The 21,646-nt window shown below is 39.5% G+C and overlaps 1 protein-coding gene across 5 annotated transcripts in view; it reads right to left on the minus strand.

Annotated features, from left to right (window-relative positions):
- LOC118933612 (aldehyde oxidase) overlaps window positions 1–21,646 on the minus strand; it is a 65,979-nt gene that overhangs the window by 26,120 nt on the left and 18,213 nt on the right. For all 5 annotated transcript variants that reach the window (XM_036928126.2, XM_036928129.2, XM_036928131.2 and 2 more), the window contains 12 exons: window positions 21,281–21,425; window positions 20,508–20,600; window positions 19,548–19,699; window positions 19,265–19,358; window positions 17,830–17,939; window positions 16,659–16,843; window positions 15,510–15,672; window positions 13,744–13,836; window positions 9,438–9,607; window positions 8,973–9,099; window positions 7,737–7,859; window positions 4,296–4,392 (listed from right to left, as the gene is read on the minus strand). In XM_036928126.2, the coding sequence (XP_036784021.2) occupies window positions 4,296–4,392; window positions 7,737–7,859; window positions 8,973–9,099; window positions 9,438–9,607; window positions 13,744–13,836; window positions 15,510–15,672; window positions 16,659–16,843; window positions 17,830–17,939; window positions 19,265–19,358; window positions 19,548–19,699; window positions 20,508–20,600; window positions 21,281–21,425 (1,552 nt within the window). The remainder of the gene's footprint in view (window positions 1–4,295; window positions 4,393–7,736; window positions 7,860–8,972; window positions 9,100–9,437; window positions 9,608–13,743; window positions 13,837–15,509; window positions 15,673–16,658; window positions 16,844–17,829; window positions 17,940–19,264; window positions 19,359–19,547; window positions 19,700–20,507; window positions 20,601–21,280; window positions 21,426–21,646) is intronic.

Here is a 21,646-nt window from a genome sequence, read left to right on the forward strand (position 1 = left end):
AAGTATTTGAAGAAATAATGGCTAAAATTTCCCAAACTTGGCAAAAGACATAAACCTACAGATTCATGAAGCTGAATGAATACTTAAGAATATGATAAATATAAAGAAATCCATGCCAAGACACATCAAGGTCAAACTTCTGAAAAGTATAAAAGAAAAAAATATCTTGAAAACAGAGAGAAAAACACTCCCTTACCTAAAGGGGAAAAACACTTCAAAAGGAAGCAGATTTCTTATCAGAAATTATGGAGGACAGAGGAACTGGTACATCTTTCTTCAAGTGCTAAGAGACCTGTCAACTCAGAAATCTATATCCAGTGAAAATATCTTTCAAGAATGAAAGAGTTCAAGACATTCTTAGATGATGGAACACTAAGAGAATTTGTCTTAAACGAACCTATTCTAACATAATGGTGAAGGGGAATTTTTGACAGACAAGAAATGTTTTTTTTTTTTAAAGGAATCTTGGAACATCAGGAAAGAGAAAGAACAGTAGAAAGAATAAAAAACAGATAGACTTTCCTTCTCCTCTTGAGTTGTATAAATTATATTTGAAACAAAATTATGACATTGCCTCATGTGGTAGTCAATGTACATAGAGGAAAGTTTTAAGACAATTGTATTTTAAATGAGGGAGAGTAAGGAAATGTAAAGGAAGGTAAGGTTTTTATAATTTACTCAAATATAAAATGTTGCTACCAGATATTTTGTAACATATATATATATATATTTAATATAGTTATATTTATACATATTTTGTGTATATATATATACATGTATGTATGAAATTGGACACCTACAACTACCACTAAAAAACTAGACAGAGATACACTCAAAAATACTACAGATAAATCAAAATGGGATTCTGAAAAATGTTCAAATAACCCATTGGAACATAGGGAAAAAATTTTTAAAGCAGAGAGAACAAAACAGAATATATAATTATGACCAGCCATCATGCTGGGTAGAAAGCAGAAAAGTTAAAATGTACCCAATAATAGTTATTTGCAAATTGTTTGAAGGAAATTCCCAGGGAAATTTTTTGTATTAGAATCTGGACTTCCTCTCTTATCCAAAATCTGAGTAAATAAATAGTACAGAAAAATAAGCAGATTTTGTTTCATTTATAAAATATAAAAATTAAAATGTCAAGAACTGAGGTCTCAATTTTAATTTAATCTTTTATCAAAGACATTAAAAAACCCACTTGTCAGTACACTTGAATTCATGGTTTATATTAGTGATTCTACCTATCCACTCAGAATTAATTTTTTTTTAATAAAAGGCTAAAAAATATTAGGCAGAGGCATTTCTGCTTAAACCTGTATGGCAGGCAGTTTTAGAACCCTGTCACATTGTGCTGCCCCCCACCCCCCACCCCTGATGCCCTCTCTTCACCCTAGGGTGCTGCTTTAGCTCTTTAGGTGAGAAACCAATTTGATCAACTAATCCCTGAGATAAAGTTTTATCCCACTATGGGTTTAGGAGTGATTCCTCTAGGCATATTTACATTTTAATAAGAGGCCCTTGAAGACTGAAAAGCCACTAAGATATGAAGGAGTCTATCTGTACCAGGCCCAATAGGGCAGGAGGTGGGGGAGGTAATCTCAGGTTCATGGCTCCTAGATCTTTCGCAAATGCTGCCATAGAGATTGTCATCTACACTGTCCAGTGTCAAGCCCATCACAGCTAATGGAATTTTAAAGAGATAAATGCGAAGTGGGATAATGAAGAAGAGAGGATGCTAACCTCGGAGGTGGGAAACTTAGATTTGATTCCTGGTCAGTCACATGCTGCTCCAGCCTCTGCTGGTTCATTTCTGAACAGTGATCTTTAATGCCCCTCTAGTGCTATGTAAGGTTGAAATACATCTTCACAGCTGATAAAAACAAACAATAATATCACTCCCTTCAAGAACACAGTCTAAGACCTGATGTAATGCTCCATGTATTTTATCTTTTAAATATTCGTTTTTCTTGAAACACCTATTTTCCTAAGAGTCAGATAAAGTGCTGTGATAATGATTATCCTCTCATTGAAATAAGTAGTCAAAAATTCTTAATCCAAATGACAATTGAAGAGTTAGAAAAAAAATAACCTCAAACTGGTGAGTGAAGAGAATAAACATTTCAAAGTAGTGTAAATGTCCCTTTTAAAGCTTCCTGTATCACTTTTATATTGATCAATAGGGTACAGGGCAGGTAACAAGTTAAAATCCATGTAAGAGATGGAACAAATTACTTAACTGAATTAAATAAGATGTTAAGGAAAAAAACGAATTGAATTCACACACGAAAATAATTGAATTCACACATGGGTATTTCCTAGGTGCTCACAGCAGGTTCTCTCTATGCTAAAATACTCTTTCCTCTTCTCCCCAAGTACAAACCTACCTTTGAGTGTTTGCCACATTGTACTAGGCCTAGGAATCACCTGGAGCACTGTTAAAACTTGTCAAAAACAGATTCCTGTGCTACCCTGGTCCTCTAACTCCAGAATTCCAAAAAAGGAGTGCAGGAATTTCCAGGCAGGTCTCATAAATAACTCATAGTAAGAAAAACTAGAAAACACTGGGTTTGATAAATAAATGCCTGCCAAAGTGTGTTATCTCAATAATAGACAGCCTTTTCCAGAGAACATCTAAAACCACCTAAACCTAAAAAAAATTACCACTCACAGTTACGGATCTCTTAATATGTGCCAAGCACACAGTGTATTATCTCCTGTGATCTCCATAATGGATCTTTGAGATCAGTATTATTTTATCCATATAATTCTAAAACAAGAAGTGCCCTGCCAAGTCACACAGCTAAGACAGAGTGCCAGTGAATACTGGCAGGTGATGGTGCAAAGTGTGTTTTCTACAACGTCCAAGTGACATTATCCATTCTGCCCGTGACCAGCTTCAGGTTACATACAGTAATGGAGTTAAAAAACATGATGTGCTTTGAGCTCTAGTGGTTGGACTGAATGATTATATATGCACAGCTCTGGCTGTATGTTCAGGGTTGGTATGTCTTAGGATTCTTTCTGTGCCTGGGAGCAGGGTTGGAGAGAAAAAAAATCAGGGTGATGGTAACATGCATTAGAGGCCAATGTCTTAGAAATTCACTTACAGACAGTGTCAAATGACTTATTCTCTGCCCTGAGATATGATAGCTCATGCCCACCCAGCAACACATCTGGATAAATCAGATCTCAGATGGCAGATGTTAAGGATAGCTTTCACAGCATGGATGACAGCAGAGCATAATGGAAGAAGTATGGATTATTTAAGACCCATGGTAAATCTTTTTTTTCCTGCTATAAAGAACATTACAATGTACAGAGAAAAATGTCAAAATTTGAATAAGGTCTGTCAATTAAATAATAATATTGTATCATTGTTAATGTTCTGATTTTGATACCTATGTTTATGTAAGATAATGTCCTTGTTCTTAGGAAATAAACACTGTAGAATTTAGGGGTAAATAGATGTCATGTCTGTAACTTATTCTCAAGTGGCTCAGAAAAGTAATGTATAGAGAGAGAGAGAAAAAAAAGAATGATAAAGCAAGTATAGTAATACATTAATAATTGGGGAATCTCGGTAAAGAGTAATTAGGAGTTTCTTTAATATTTCTAAAACTTCTCTGTAAATTTAAAATTATTTCAAAATAAAATGTCACAAAAACTTTATTGGAAAGTTTGAATCAACTATTTTCTAAGACACGAATTTAATTTTAATTACATATGTGTATAATGGAAGGGAATCTGAAGGAAGGGAGGGAACGAGAAAAGAAAGGAAGGTGGAAACAGAGAAGGAAGTGAGGGAGAAGTCAGAGAAAGACGGGATGGAAGAAAAAGAAACACAGGGCTTTTATTATCATAAAAAGAAGCTATCAATTCAATGACTGGCTTTGTCACTAGCAGCAGCCGTATGACCCTGGCCATGCTCCATGGCCGCTCTGAATCTATTTCCCAGTCTGCGGTGTGGTCGTGAACAAGGAAAGAGACAACATCTATGTAACAACTGGGGCAGCTGATCAGTGCACAGGGGCTGCCATGGGCAAGGCCTGGTCTTCCCATTCGCCTCCGTGCAGGGCTCCTCTCTGTCTCTCTCTGTCTCTCTTTCCCACACACACACACCCCAGAGACAGAGGGAAATGCCTTGTCAATGAGGTGCCTGGCCCCAAGGAGCAACACCCGCCTGCTGCCAGCTGATTTCTAGAAGGCCAAGGGAGCATCAAATTCGACATGCTTAGAAGGCTTCCTGGATGGTTTCCCTTTGCATAATTTTTTTCAGATAGTTTTACCTTCAAGAATTTGGTCAACCACTTTAAATGCTTCATCAACATTTCCATATTCCAGTTTCTTTTCTTGATCGAAGAAGGAGTTGTGTTGTATTGCTTCCTAGAAAGAGAATAGAAACCTGAGGTCCTTGGAGCAAGAGAGCTAGCCACCCCCAGCAGGGCATCAGCTGAGTCTGGGCAGCATTTCTCCTCGGCTCTGGAATCCCACACACGTTCGGCGTGATCCCAGTGAGCTGAGCGGAGAGCCAGGCTTCAGGAGACTCCTCACAGAGTGAATATAATTGTGCCAGAGTCAAAAGAAACAGATAGCGCTCAGAAAAGAGCTGGCACCTAGATGGTCCCAGAGTAAAACTTGTATTTCCCAGCAGATTGTTCTATTTATTCTACAACCCATTTTATGCAGCCAAGGCTACGGAGCACAGGGTTTAGAGTTTGGGCTCTGGATCCAGTCAGAGTTGTGTGCATTTTCTCTGTTTACTAGCTGTGTGACTATGGGCTTATTACTTTGCCTCCCAGAGCCTCATCTGTACAATGGAGATAGAGTTGTGCATATAGCTTCAATAGGGTTCTGGTGAGGATAAAATGAAATGAGGCATGTAAAGAGCTTACATGGCATATAAGTGCTCAATAAATGCTAGCTGAGAACACTCTAGAGATAAAGATCACGATGGCCCTGACTGCCAGCCCCGTGCTTCTCTTTTGGGAAGATGAGCCCAGCATTTTTACAGGGCAGTAGAATATCTGCCTTTTGTAGTAGAACATCCAGGGACCTTCAGCCCTGGAAGTAAGTTTCCATTACAAGCCCAGTCTGGGTGCCACAAATGCACTTACACACTGGCTACTATGGGCTGCCCCTGAGTGCTCAGTGAGGGGGACAGGGTACACATAGTCAGGGATAGCAATAACAATCTAGGGTGGTTTTCTTACCTATCCCTAAGAAATTATCTTGCAGCAATCTCTGTGTCTACTGGCAAATGTGACATTCCAGCTCTTGCTAGCATTTTCTACTATGGATTTTTGTCCATCTATGAAATCCAACCTGTCAGCAGTTGGGGATCAGCCTAACTCTGGTTCCCACGGGCCACCAGCCCATGTCTAGACCTATTAAAATACCTTGTAGGGATGTTCTACTGTGATCCTGCCATTTCCTCCATTCAAAAAGTGAGTTGGCTTGTCTTTACCACCATGGGGACCGGATTCCCTGATAAAGTGTTTGTCGAATGCTTACTGACTGGCTGAGACCCTGGATAGCTCATTCCTTTAGTTTCCTTATCAAAATGGGAACAGTAACAATTTTTATCTCAAAGGACTATGGTGAGCATTTAGTGAGTTAATGTATGAAACCTGCTTAGAACCAGTAAACAACACAGAGAGCCCTGTAATGGTGTTACCCATGTTGTTGACCATAATGATAGATAAGAAATTCTGATCAGAGCATATTTTTCTCATCATGCTCATCAGCCTGATCCCAAGTCAAGAGCTTTGATAGAATTTCCACATTCAAACTATTAAACACTCAGAAAAGCATGAGCTAGATTAAACCTTACCCATAGTGACAGAGAGGTATCGTTTTTATCCTATTTTGATTGATAACACAGTTCCTAATGGAATCAATTTATATGATTTTCTTATTAATCTAAGACTCAGACAGCCCAGGTTGAAAACAGGAATTAAGTTTTATAAATCCTGTTTCTAAATGTCTAATCTTTCTCCACTTTAATTGCTGCTTGCTATTTGAGTAACCTTGAGCCAATTTCCTGAATATTTCTTGGCCAGGAAAGTGATAAGAACTGGAATGTGTAGGGAGCTAGGCATATTTCCTTGCCAGAGGGTTAAATCCACCCTCATCCATGTGTTTGACCTTGGAGAGCTTAACCTCTGACAAAATGTGAGATGGCTCTTCTCCACAATTTCAGAGTTTGGTATTTAATGCTGGTATTCTCTGGTGAACAATTAGGGATCTGATGGTTGGAGCTGGAGAGGGTGGGGAAAGGGTGCTATCAGTTTGCTTGTTTGGAAGATTGGGGGAGAGAAGGGAAGATATTTACCAGTTGGTATTGGGGAGAAGATTACAAACAATATTTTGATGAGGTATTATATAAATATTTTCTTATTAAGAAGTAATTAAGAAATAATTTCTTAAGAAGTAACTAAATTAAAATTTGGGGGAAGGAATGTATAAAGTAAGCTAGCCAACATACGAATGAAAAAGGAACAGGATGTTTGAATCTGAAAAACTGGTCAGGAAAGTTTGGGAGGCCTAATTACTCTTTGCCACCAACTAAACTTCTATATTTTTGTCTTCTTGACATGATTTTATTTTAATTTTGTAACATAAGGACATTGTCCAGAAACAAACTCTATGTTCCTTAGGCATAAAGCAGCATGAGAGGAAACACACCCAGAGCTAAATTCTGCTGGAGACACTAATCTTAGGAGATACTAATCTTAGCCAAGTCATTTCCTCATTTGCTGCCTCCAGGCTTGCTAGTCACCTAGAGAACAATTTACTCATTCTGTAGTGAAGATAATGTATTCCCGGAGTACATGCTGAAGATAATCTCTTCATGCCGTGTTCCCAATTTTCATGCTTTTATTACTCAGTAAATTATAAGAACCAGTGAAATGCATGCCGAAGAACACCCTATCATTTTATGGAGGTAAGTCTTACAATTTTTGTAAGTCTCTAACTCCTCTCTAAAAGACAGGTTAGGAAAAGCAATTCTCCAGTTGGTTTAAGATGCTAAAATAACTTTAGGCATCATAGGATCTATTTCTTAGACTCATTTAAGATATGCACTAAAAACTCTAAAAAGAGTGTCTCCAACGTTTGCTTCATAGAGCATCTTGTTGGTTCTCTCTATGTGCCTGAAAGAGTCCGGGAGAAGGTGAATACAGAATTGCAGGGTGTGCCCGCTGTCTCGGACATTGCTGGTTGACATCTAGCATTCCTCTTACCTGCCTCCTTCCAGTGATCAGATTTCTCTTTAGGTCCCCACCACTCTCACATACAGCCCATGCACTTCAAAGAAATCTGACCCCTCCCTTCCCCACCCACAGTAACCAATAGCTCTTCTAATCCTCTGGCCAGACATTCATTCAGAGGTGGACCTGTGACCTAAGTGGCCTGCTGAGGCAGGATCTCAGGACCCCTGCTTGGGATTGCTGGGGCAGGCAGGGGTGTGCTGTTTTGCTCTTTGGACATCAACAGGAAACTCCTGGCTGCCATACTGCCACCTTAGGGGATAAAGCCTGTATTATAGGCAGCAAAGAGGCAGAAAATCAGGTTTCTTGCGAACACTGATATAGTTTGGGGCCAATAAAGCCCCTGTATTTTGGAAACCACTTTGAGCCAGATTTTCTTTTCTGTTACTGTAGCCAAAAGCATTTTAATTAATACACCCCTGAAATTTGCTCTGCTGGCATCACCCCTGAACTCATTACCTCAATTGTTAGGATTAGTGGCTCCAAATCTTGATAAACGATCTTCACTCTCTTGGCAGCTTGCTTTGCCTGGATCTCGGAATCTGCAATCACGGCACAGACAAGCTGACCCACACAAAATACCTAGAACACAGAAAGACCTTTGTTCTCAGTGAAGGCAGACACCAGGTCTTCCCCTTTCATCCACTTTTCCTTCCCCCCAGCACAGAGCTATATCCCTTCACATGTGTCTGTATCTGCAGAACCACAGTTAGCAAAGGCTTTGGAAGGAAAGCGCATTTGTCAGAGTTGACCTGCTGACACCAGTGTTGGAGGAGGTCATCGAGACAATGTGACAGTCACTTGACCCATAAGCTAGCCCCAGGCAAGTCAGGGCTCCTCACCCCCTCCTCTGTCCTTGGAATATACTTTTTGCCACTGTGCCCACAGTGGGAACAGTTACCAAGGATGCAGCCTTGAGAAGCAATGTGTTGTTGAGACCATCTGGATGGTACACGCGGCTGAGCCCCATCAAGGCCTCTAGGTAAATCTTTAGAATTTGGTGGGTGGGTGCAAAGTTCTACTTGTCTTGTAGCCCCCCAAGACCTGCCTCCAAGTAAGCTCTCTTGCTTACCAAACCTGCCACCTACCCAACTAGGGTGCTCTGCTTCTTTCTTCAGTTTCTCCTTGCCCTGTGTGCATAGGGCCTGTTTTTGAACCAACACTATTCTGCTTAATCAATAACCAGCAGGTCACCATACACATAAGGTGCTTACCTAAAAAATGCCTGTCAAATGCATAGCAGCATGAATGAATGAGTCAGAGGGAGTTCAGAGTGGGAGATAACTCTAGTATTAAAGGATAAGAAAGTCTTCATGGTGGAAATACCACTTGAACTTGGACCTAGACTTTGAACACACTGACACTGGGGCAATGGTGAGGGTCAGTGGAGGGGTTAGTAAATAGAAGTTGTCATTATGTTCTCTCATTTATCCTTTCACACTTGTTAGCAGCACAGTATCTTACTACTAGACAATATAAAACACCAAAGTATCTTTGATCTAACTAGTCAAGTTTTCTACTTATGTGGAAAATGAATATATTTTAATTCATTCAATATTAGAATATAGTGTTCTTTATAAGCATTCAAAGACCATGCAATCCTTTATGATGTGCTGAGTTCAATGCTATTATCAATAAAATACACAGTGCCATTAACTGAGGAAATTTTTAAAACAAAAAGCAAAACTTCAGTACCTCTTCTGTCCCCAGAAGTTTCTCAGGTTTGGTTAGAAGGCAGAAGGAGTTTACACCCTGAAGATGTTCCTCAGTTACAATGTCTACCACACCTGGCAGGCTGAGAGCTTCTGACAGATCAATAGACCTGGATGAGAACACACACAGGGGTACCTCAGAGCAACCCTGCAGCCCAAAGATGCTGGAGAACATGCTTAGTTGGAAAATAAGCTACAAGAGAGGTAAGGTATGCCCGGGAACTGCTCCAACAGTTCTCTGCCAGACTATTGGGAAAATGAAGTTATTATATGCAGGGACAAATTGTAGTAATCCTACATTTCAACCCCGTTTTACCTCCAAGCTGCTTTGGATAGCCTCAGCAAATAGTTCAGTTCACCCTCTTCAACCATTACTCTTCACTAATGGGACTTAGTTAGATGGAAAGGCAATCACTAATGTCTACTGGGAAAAAACTTGGCCACTTACACAATCTTAGCATGAGCTCTTGAACTTGTTACAAAAGTCAAGAAAAGTTCTGGGTCCACAGCAGGAATGTCATCACAGTAGATGGCTTCACCCGTGGCATGCTTAATACCAGACAGATGCATGATGGGATGGCCAACTGGGTCTTGAGGAGGCTGCTTTGCATCTACATTCTGTTTGATCAATAACAAGCATATCTCTTTTATAATCATATTATGCACATCTCCCATAAGAGGGTAGCTGTATAATGTACATCCAAGCCAGAACACTATTGAAAATGAAAACAGTCACCATTAATAACAACACCAGAGCAATAACCTATTTCAATAATTTAACAGGCAAACTGGGATGAGTAGCCATAATGTTGTTCTTATTTTTTTCCCACTTTTAAAAAATATAGACCACAAATACCCCTAAAGCAAATTTTACTTGTGTAAGTAAATGAATATAAATCTTTCTTTCTGATAATGTAAAATTATGTTCTCTTGCTAATGCTCATGTGTTTTTTTAAATTGTATTATCAGAATTATTTTACCATTGTATCTAAGCATGGCCCATATATTTTTCAGAAGAGTATGATGATATTGTGACTATATTTATAGAAAATTATTGAGGGCATGCCTTCAACCAGAAGAGCCTTTTTTTTTCTATTGTGAGTGAGGAAGTCTAAGAAATAATTGGTAAAACTCATATAACAGATCATCCTGATACAGAATAAAGACAAAGGTGTCTGTATTTGGAGAAATGATTCACTATTGTTACTCTTTCTTAGAGACCGTGGAATAAAATGTGCTGCTATTGGTTCTGTAAGTTACTTTAAATATGATTCATTAACTAAAGTGGAAATAAAAAACATGTGTCCCCCAGTATTTCAAATACAAAGGAGTTGTTAGCTTTCCTAATTGGTTGGTTATTGGGAGAAAGGTTGACGTATAAAGAAAGAGGGGTTAAGAGACATGGGATAGGCCAAGCTCAGAGACCAGGGGAAAGGCCGGGGTTGCTAAGGGGGTGGGTCTTGAGAGTGTGGGAGGTGGAAAATTCCAGGGAAGTTGCCTGTCCAGCAGCCATGTGTCTCCTCTCTAAAAGGAGGCGGCAGCCTTGGGGCCTGGAGCTCTGCCTGAGGAGCTGCCTGCTGAGCAGCACTGGGCAATCCCATCCACAGCTCACTGGGGACATATTAACAGGAAGTGGGACATTCGATTCCACCTAAAGTGGTATCTCATTTCACTCACAGTTGCTGACTTTCCAGAGTCAAAGCGACCCCTAGTCCACTGAAAGCACTCTGGGACTCTTCCGCCATGAAAGATCCCCCAGCTGTCTGGGATCCCAATGATCAGAGTGCTTTTGTCTCATGTGGATGCTCTGCTTTCTTTTCCCTTCCAAACATTTGGATTTCATTTAACAAATAGCCTGAACGGAGGAGACCATCATGGTCCTGATGGGGAGCTTCCTGCAAGGAAAACCGAAAACCCCACTGCTCCAGTGCCCTCTGCTGCTCCTGGGGCTCAGAAGAGGGCACCGTGCTCACTGCCAGCCTACTGGAGGGATGCAAGAAAGAGATAAACCTTTGGCTTGAGATAGACCAGAGGTTCTTGGGGGGGTGGGGGGGCATGCCTGGAACATCAGGAGCGGAAAGGGGAGAGTGGCCCGTGTAATTTGAAAACACATTCAGCATTTTTAATGGTTATTTGGAAAATTTTAAAAACCCTATTGTTTTCAAAATATAAATGACAAGAAGTAAAATATCAGCCAAATTCTGACTGACAATTTTATGCAGATAGTAGGGTCATTTCTAAATTAACTTGGCATAAGACATATATATTGGATGCTCTGAACTTATTCCTATTTCACATAAAATTTACTATTTTACAGGAAAACATACACTTACTGATAAGCATTTGTGGTTTTAACATCCCTATTTGTTTCATTTCAAAATAAACTTCAATTCCATAGTCACTATAATACAATGCATAAAAAAGAAGTAGTGGCCAAGTTTGTTTTCTTTATCCTGACTGTATAAACTACATAGCAGAAGATTACCAAGAAAGATAATTTAGAACTTGGGCCAGGCACCATTAAGTAAAGGTAGACATTAGATCACAAATGCAGGGGAATAGGAAAAATGAGAGAAAGTTTTACATATGGGGGTTCAGGCATGACAGGAGCGGAAGCAGCCCGGACACACACCAGCTTCCCTGACACAGCATTTCGCTCTGTCCTCATGACCAAGTGCCCTCAGCAGGCTTCTTCCCCCTCCCCTTTGAGGAGCTAAGACATGATCAAAGGAAAAAAAATGTATGAGGGCTGTATCAGGCATGGCTTTTCATGTTCCAGATGGTAGGATCGACTCCCTTGGCAAAACACCCCGAAGTGCTGCTCTGGGCTCTCAACTCAACTTGAACAACATTTGAGTGAAAAACCACTCACATCATTTTTAAACTCTCAAGAGGCTTCTTCCATCCTGGAGAGCAAAATTCAAGGTACTTAATAGGTTTAGGCACTAAGGAAACACATTTGTAGGTATGTAAATGTTCTGGAGATTTTCTGTGACATGACAAAATCTCAATCATAATATAAGCTGGTCACGGGGATGGAAATTCAGCATAGAGAACACAGCCAACGATTCTGTAACATCTTCCTGTGTTGACAGATGGTAATGGCAATAGTTGTGGTGAGGATTTAATAATGTGTGTAATTGTTGAATCACTGTGTTGTATACTTGAAACCAATGTAATATTGTATAGCAACTACACTTCAATACAAACATCTTAAAAAAAGAAAGAAAGCGTTTTGAAACCTTGCTGTATAAGGCCTGCCAAAAGATTGAGGAAAAATCCTAAAATATATCTTTGTCTGATTCTATAATCAAATATGTAATTGATTGTTTTAGCTGAAGATATAACAATGTTTTCTCGTGGTCAGTTGTGATGAATCTATGGTGAAAGAGGTCACACTTGATTACTTGTTCTTGTTCATTATATGGCTAAAGAATCCATGGAAGAATGCTGTCTCCTCAAACCGGTGATACCTTCAAATTCAAAATGCTTCCAAAGCAAACGGACTGATTTGGGGAGAAGAGGCTCATTCATGAATGCTGAGTTGTGGATATCTGAGTGTGTGAAAAACAAGAGCAAAACTCCTCTGTGTGGGAGACGCACTGTTCCCAAAACTTTGCCTTGAAGTCTGTAATAACAAACTCCCTTTTACGACAGCCAACAATGTGAATATTATAGCTTTTCTCTGGCTGATATGAATGCCCATTAATTTGTTGTTTATCTTTTCTGAAGTTCACTCCACCACCAAGAAAATGTTAGGGTATTTTTAGGCTGAAGGTTGCAGCTACTGTGTTTTGCAGAATACCAGGGAAGATGGCAGCTGTTTTTAACTTTCAAAATGATCATTTTTAATGGAGTTTGGTATCTTTGAACTTTTGAACATACTGAACCCAAAACTTCAAGGAACAGACACCAACTTCAAAGTTCATTATGACATAAAAACTTTTGTAACTTCATCCAACAATAGATTCAATGAGCTGATGCTTTAAAAACCCTCTTCATCTTGACTTAATAAAATTCTCAAGGCAAAGTTTCTTGATAGTAATTACAAGGGAAAACATATCAAACCTTATCCAGTTTACCAACAGGATAACTTCAGGTGTTATTTTTATGATGTTATGGCAGAAAATTCCATTTGAAAACTATGAGGAATTCTGTTCTAATAGCTAGCTTTTGTTAGGATAGTTCGCATAGCTCTTAGCACTGAGTTTGATTCAACTCTAAATGTAACACACACAAACACTTGGAGAGAAGGGACCAGGGGAGCAAAGTATCTCCACATTCAAACAAAATTAAACAACAGCTCTTTTAAAAAAGCATTACTACATTTCCTCAACCTCCAAGGGTTGTGTTTTCTGCTTCTCTGTAAATGAAATAAAGCAATCCATGGCCCTGACACAGAATCTGACTTTGGCGGTGCTCTGACTTCCAGGACGCCAAGGGCGGAAAGCACACAGCAAGCTAGCCAGCTGGTTCATGTTAGTGATACAAGGCCACAGAACAAAACACAACAGCCTTCAAGATAAAAACGGATATGTATATTTAAATTACCATTGTAACTTTAATTTTAGTTATGAATCTTCTTTGATTTTTAAATTGCAAGTAACACTAAAGAAGGAAGGATCTGAGTTCACCGGCAGGGGAGCTGGGGCTTGTAAAGCCTGAGAATCACTGAGAGATAAGTGGGGATGCGTAGATGAGAAAGGTTTAGCCCGGGTCCTTCGCATTAAAAAAAACAAACAAATGCCACAAACCTGGTACTTTAATGTACTCCAGTGATGTCTGGAATGAAGATCTTCTAAAGCACTCTCATACTTGTCTGCAGGGCCAGGATAATGCACAGGGTCCTGAAAAGTAGAACAATCCTAATTACTTAAAAGATGCCAGAACCGTCTCAGAAGGAAGGATAGAATGGTTCTTAGCAAGTGGCTCTACTCTGAAGTATTTTATTAACTCACCCAAAATAGAGCACCAGGGAAGTACAGGCAGCTCCCTGACCTTCAGGACACACATTCTAGAATGTCCATACTACCTCGCAGTATGAAAAGCCAAGTGAATATAGTAGGTCCCTTACAACATCTTTATGTTTCTTAGGGTTCTCTCACATGCTTTCTTCAATGTGAGAAAGACATTTTTTTAAACAATTAAAACAGGAAGATAGAAGCAGAGTAAATAAAATGTACAGAATGGGAATACTTAAAGTAGGAAAAAGAGCCAGAGCACACCATTGCTAATGAGCGTACAACTCTGCCCTGCAGGACCTGGCCAGCCAGGGAGAGAGGGAGGTGCCGAGGGCCAGGCCTCTGCCGCAGCCCCACAGGAAGGACAGCTCCCCGCCCCATCCCAGGGCCTCGGGGAGAACATGACTTAGAACTGACAGAAATGGGTCATTTGAGTCTTTCGACAAGACTTTTACTAGTATACTTAATGGTTATTTTTACACTCTAAAAAGTTTTAATAAAATTAAAGCCAACAAAAGCTATCATTTTTAATAATAGAGGAATATTGACTAGAAGAATTAGGATAGAAGTTATTAGACTATAGGGCAGAAGCTTCAAGTTATACACTTGATTCACACAAAAAATTCTATCAGTTTGCAATTAATTAGAGGAGTCTACAGCTGGCTTTGTTTTTTCTCTTCTGATTACCCGGTGACATTATGTCACTTATATTTGATTTCAAGCTTCCATTCTTAAAAGTTTGATACAACCCTGCTGGTTCTTGGTTGTTTCCATCCGTAATGAGAGAATACCCTCAGATGCAATGATAAGAGAGAACTTGGTGCCTCTTATTTAAAATGATAGTACTAATTCCTATACAACATGAAGAACATTCATCAGGTACATTTGGGTAGCCGCTGTGGCTTGGGATTAATGTTAGTTCAAGTTCCCTTTGGGTCTGGCAAGTTTTTTCAGAGAAATTCTTTCAGTTGTGTCCTCCCTAGCCAAGAACCTTGTAATTAATTGTTTGTCCTAAGGAAGAGCAGGCAAGAGCAGGCCTGGATGAGTGCTACTGTTATTAAGACAGCTACTAGGTTGTCTTTGTCACGTTCCTCTGAAGCACTAGGGGCCATATTCAACCCTTTTCCTATGATGACCCATTCGCAATAACCTTGTGAGCGGCTGCCATCACCATCGGTGAGAAAAACGAAACTGAACCCAGAGAAGAAAGCCAAATGTAGGAAGATAACCCTTCAGAAGTGAAAGAAACGTTTTACTGAGGGAAAATAAATTCTTATCATTAACGAGTTTTCTGCACACCATCTAGACAAACGGCAGGTCAGAAACAAAATAACTGAGTGGTGTTAAAATCCTGCACAGCTCTGTGCTCTGCTTGCAATCCTTGCCCACAGTCAGACCGCATCAACAGACAGCCTGACGGGGGTCAACAAGCCCAGGGGTTTCTCATTCAGGTTGTCTTTCCTATTCTACAACTATTTGGCAGGGGGCTGTTGCTTCCATGTAGGGTATTACCATAGCCCCCAGGAATGGAGGGCTACCATGTGGCCAGTTCCATTTACCATCTTCTTCAAAATCTGTGACACTTCCAGGTAGAACTTGAAGAGGAAGCTGATGATGAGAGTCCTCTTGAACTCCACCTTCCCTCCGGGAGCCGAGCCTGGGAGAGAGACTTCATCCAAAACCAGCCGGCAAGCCACATCCAGCATCTCTTCATTCCAGGGCCTGTGAGAGTCAAAAGAGAGGACTCCTAGCCTGACAGGACTCATTACTTCACAGGCTCACGAGCACGTAAGACAAATTGCTACAATTTAATGCAAAAAATAAGAGCCAGGTGTCCCACATTCAAATGACAGTCCACCACTCTCCAGGCGCCTGGCCTGGCCCACCACTTGCTCATCTGTAACAGGGGAATGGCTGAAGCTATTTCTCATAGAGTGGCCATGAGAAGGAAACGACTGGGTCACATCCTTCACTCTGGAGGAACTAACACCTATATCACAAGAACCTCTATTGCAGGCTACGTTCTGTTCTAAGCACCTTTGATGTGTTCACTCTAATGCTCTCAAGCACTCTGTGAGCTGGGACGATTATCCCCCTTTGACTGATAAGGAACCTGAGGTGCCATAATGTTAAGTAAGCTGACAGAGGTCACAGGATCAACTGGGTTGAACCAAGATTTGGACCCAAGCAGTCTGGCTCAATCAAGTTAATGCTTTTTAACAATTGCTGTCTATTTACTTCTGAAATGGCAACTGATACCAAGTACATGCTCAAGAAATATTGGCTATTAGTATCCCCTGTAGAAATAAGAAATCAGGTAAGCAAATGCATTTGGCAATATATATATAAAACAAACTCCCATAATCTATTTTTCATCTTGGTAAATTATTATCTCATAGTAAAAAATGTAAATTTACTCATTTTGCTTACTGTGCCTATGTACTTTTGGGAGATGGGTTCTGTCTTTCTCTGTCTCTGTCTCTATGTCTCTCACATATACAGACCACACACACAATCAGATTATATGACACCTACTTCAGAATTCACTAAAATCAGGACCCATGAAAATAATCATAAAGTTTTATTGGAACTCCATGCCATAAAAAATAATAAAATAAAATGGCAGTAAGCATTTTTCTTCTTGTACTTGCATGTCACCACAAAAAGAGCTGCCCCATTACTTGGAGTCTAAGCACATGATACCATACCTTCCGATGAGTTTCTGGCAGGAATTCTTTGCACAGATGGTGGTTGGACCAACACCTCCATATGAGATGGATAATTCTCTAATGATGCCATCCCCTTCTCCAAACAAGACTCTCATTCCCGAATTGACTATTGCAAGTGCATTCTGTGGCCGCTGGGCTTGTCGGAAGGCTGACACAAATTCCCACTGAAGGCAAAAGTGGCACATGTACAAATATGGTGAGTGACAACTATGCACTAGGCAATTTATGTATGTTGCCTCATACATCCTTGTCACACTCTCTGTTATGGGCTGAATTGTGCCCCCCAAAATTAGTATGTTGAAGTCTTAACCCCCAGTACCCCAGAATGTGACTCTATTTGGAGATAAAGTCTTTAAAGAGGTAATTAAGTTAAACTGAGGTAATTAGGGTGGGTAGTCATCCAAGATAGTAGTGTCCTTATAAGAAGGAAATTATGGACACATGTGTCCAAAAACCATGTGAAGACAGGGAGAAGAGATTATTTATAGGCCAAGGAAAGAAACCTCAGAAGAAGGAAAGAAGCCTCAGATGGCACCTTGATATCAGACTTAGAAGCCTCTAGAATTGTGAAAAAATATTTTTTGGTTGTTTAAGCCACTCAGTCTGTGGTTCTTTGTTATGGCAACCCTCAAAAACTAATACACCCTCCAAGACAGACTTGATTATTCCCATTTCTTGATGGGGAATAGAAGATCTGGAGTAATTAGTAATTGAAATCAGGATTCGATATCGAATCTGGCTCCAAAGCCCTTCTTCTTTCCACTAAATTCTTCTGCAAATGTATTTTTTTGACCTTTTTTAAACTTCAAAATATAGATAGAGGTATATTATCAAGAGGTATATTTTAGGGAAAAGCCTCATAGGAAAAAGAATTTTAAAAATTTGTAGGATAGAAACCTTAGAGTTTGGATTGGGGCTGTGGGGGGGAGAGAGAGAGAAAGAGAGGGAGGGAATGGCAGAAACAAAGGTCTCTTGATTCTAGGATTGATAGGGGAGAACTGAGTGCAAGTAAAATGTAATTATTTGACATTCCTCATAATCTCCCCTATAAATATTCAGCACCTTTCCTGAACCCACTATTTTTTGGAATTAACAAGATGTCTGTAGGCTCACAGGTAAAACCAGGAAATTGAAAGAAGGATATTCTTACCTTCTTTGAGCAGGGGATGTTTACTGAGACCAAGATTTCTTCAGGTTTTAGATCTGCAGTGGGGCACTTTCTGAGAAACTGCTCATTTAAAGGAATCTGTCGTTTGCCTTCTGTGGATAGAAATGGCACTTCCCTAGAATCTGTCCTATTAACAATCAAACTTCAAAACTTTGGAAATAATTCTACCAAATATTGGAGGAAACTGATGAGGAAAGGAAGTAGTCTTCCTATTTTTAAAAAATCTTTTACTCTACAATGGGTAAAAGTGTTTACCCAGACTAGATATCATCCTTTTTTTTTTTTTTTTTTTTACTTCTTTGCTTGCTTGTAAATAAAAATATCTGAGTAGCCCAGCTGTCACATAGAACAGGACACTGGCAGTTCTCTTACCAAACAGCATAATTCATTTTGAGCTTTATAGGTAGGGAGTAGATATTAGTGTATCTCTTGATTTTCTGATCAAGTCATTCAACAAACATTTTTTGTTTATAATCAGGAAACCTCCCAGGTTTGGTAGTGAATTAATAAATTTTCTATAATGGGTTTTTATACTAGTGAGGTGTTGTTTTATTATTCTTATTTTTCCAACACTTATATAATTTTTGTTCTTTAATCAGTATACTGGGGTAAGGACCATTTAAAGCTATAACAAAAAATGACTTTAGAATGAAAGCTAAGAGGTTTTGATGCTTATATTCATGTCACAAAACTTATTTCTCATTATGTGACTTTTTAAAGGGGATGTTACTTAAATTTATAACTTGAATGCATATCTTCCTCCTTAAGATAATTTTGTGGTTTAGATGACATGAAGAGTAGGTATTTAACAATGCAGGTAATAGAAAGCTAGTCCATATTTTGAAATGAAAATGAAAAAAGATTTCAATTAGAACTTCCTAATAATTGTTAACAAAGTTGGAATAAGAGAAATTAGTTAAAAGTCCTGGGCTTAGATTCAAAAACAGAATTCAAATAAATAAATATAAAATGAAGCCCAACTATTGTTCAACAGAAAAAAACATCAATAGGCTTCCATCAGTGACAAATTAAGTATGAGCACACTGCATGATGTGGGTCCTGCAACATCATGTTGCACCTGGAGAGTCCTCAGCAAAGGAGCCCAATAGTTCTCAGTAGCTTATAGTTCTCCCCACTACTCAGATCACATCAGGATGTTAACCAGCACAAGCATTGTCTGTGTAGGGGGGCCAATATGAGAAAACATCTAGGACAAGACCTCAAAAAGAAAGAGATGAAGACATTGGAAGTGTGTGGAATTAGGACCAGACTGATCAACTTCCTAGCATCCAGAAAAGTGGAGAGAATTATTAATACTACAGAAAATAGCCATTTTCAAAACTGGATGTCCCACTCAATCAGAGGGGAAAAAGTTAGGAGTAGGTTTAATAACCCCCAAGAAAGAGCTGTCACTTACCTTTTGAGAGCAAGTTGAGGGTACAGTTGCCCACAACCAGGAGGGGATTTAGATCGGAATCCAGATGCCTGCTCACAATGTGGCCTCCTAAAGACTTTTTAAAATAATGAGTTATTTTCATACCAGTTATGTAATTACAAAAGTACAGTTGATAAAGTAAGGATTAAGCAAGGCTCTGGAGAACTATTCTTTTTGTCTTTTCCAAAATAATAAACATATGATGGTTTGTCAGAGGCAGTCACCCAAGGGATGTGCCCTAGAGTTTACTGTCATTGATACATACAGCCATGTTCCTGATCTGGGATCCAGCTAGAGTTCTCAGATGCTTCAAGAGAGCCTGGTACATCTGTGTCTTCTCCTCTGGGAGCTTCAGGATCAGGTCAGCCAGGATGTCCTTCACTTGAGCCAGGCTGAGACCAGCACCTAAGGTCAGCTCTGGAATGAAATCATTTGTAAATAATGCAGTGTGGTCACTGCTGACCTAGAAATGTCCATTAGACCAAAGCTATAGCCATGGGACTTTTATATTGGATACACAGCACCCTGCTTATTGGTGGTAATGGTGGTGACAGAGGTGGTGGTGGTGACAAGAGGTGTTGGTGATGGTGGTGACAAAGGTGGTGGTGATGGTGATGGAGGCTAATTTTTTGAACACTCACTGTTCAAGTGCTATGCTGAATTCTTCACAGAATGTCCTGAGTCCTAACAAACATTTGAGATAATAGCCCCATTTCTCAGATGAAGAAACTAGGATTCAGATTTTGACTAAATTCTTACAGCTAATATTTGACATTGTCAAGAACTCAACTACAGAGCCACACTCCAAATCCACATTTATATTGCTTGTTATCATTGCTATTAAATCAATTTCTGTTATGTGAGTGGACAAACCAGTCTAAACGGCTTAATACCTACACTTGCTTTGCTCCCTAAAGACTATGTTCTGTTTATCTTCTATCCAGTACTTATCACAGTACCCGTTACTGAATAGCTGTTACATTTTTGTGATATGGCAGTCATCAAAGTTCTTCAGTAAAAATATGACTATTTAGACAATTAGTATCTTATTCATGTAACTATAGAGAATTCTTCCCTGAGACTCATCCAGAATATTGTCATTCTTAACAGAGAATCTCTCGGTATATTAAAATTAGGAACAATTCTTTTTTGCTTGTCTATTGGGCAAAGGAAATACACTGATTAATGCATATTAACTAAGAAAACAGGGACTGTAAGAACTCACCATTAGAGGCATAGTTCATAACAGTCAATTCTACAATTCCATCAGGAGAAATTATGACTGGGTAAAAGATGCCTTTAAATTTCATTTCAGGCCCTAAGGGATTAGAAAAGAAAACAAATTTTGAAATTGTGATTATAAGTAATATCTTTAAATATTTAACAGTTACATATCTTGTTATTGGTCTGTTCATTACCAGACTACACACACCAAGAATGGCCAGATGGACCTTCCCCAAACTTCAAGGACTCTTCAGCCTTGTCAGCTTTAGAACTTGGCTGACAAGTCCAAAACAATTTGTGGCATACTCAGAATCTCTTTGGGAAGATTCTATGGGTAGGCAATCAGAGAGGTAGACAATCTAACTGAGTTTATGATGGGCACAGTAGAAGGGCCCTGTAACTTCCACATAAGCAAACTGTGTTATACCTACTGATACAACACCAAGAGAGGAAGCAAAGGGCAATTTCAAATACGAGCCCCAGATCCATCTGCACATGGTCAGACATGATGCCGTCCCTGGAACTGCTGCTTCTGGATTGATATGGAGCAGTCTTCCTGGGTCTAACTCTGCCCTGCTCTGACTAGGCGCAAGAGGAATTTACTTACATAATGGAAGTTGTGGAAGTCTTTGAACAAAGCTGAGGAAGTAAAGTCTTAATAATTAAAAGTGCTACTTCAGACCGTTTTTCCAGAGAACATGTAATATATGAGGTTCTTTCCCCCAAACGCATTTTCCTCAGTTTCCTTATAAGAGGTCTTGGGGTTCTACATACCCACAGAAGTGTTCCCCATGACAACAGGGGCCTGAGGATACTTGGCTTTAGCTTCTGTCAGTTCCTTCAGGGTCACTGGAGAAATCCATGTCATTCTCTCACCACCAAAAATCCTGGTCCTTTGTGGTTGTTTCTCAGCCATTATCTATTGAAAAAACAATAGAGATTCAAGATCATCATTTCTGTCTGCTTCTGCTCTATCATTGTAGGAACAGAGAAAGGAAATGGAGGTCTTCAAAAATAAAATAAAAATGACCTAAGAGTAGAGCTTTACTAGCAAGAAATTAGAGTTCAGATGAAAAGTACAAAAATATTTTATTTCTTCTAAAGACTGTTCCCATATACCTTCTTTTGGTGCTTTTCTAT

The sequence above is a fragment of the Manis pentadactyla genome, chromosome 6, assembly GCF_030020395.1.
Source record: "Manis pentadactyla isolate mManPen7 chromosome 6, mManPen7.hap1, whole genome shotgun sequence".
NCBI classification, from domain to species: Eukaryota; Metazoa; Chordata; class Mammalia; order Pholidota; family Manidae; genus Manis; species Manis pentadactyla.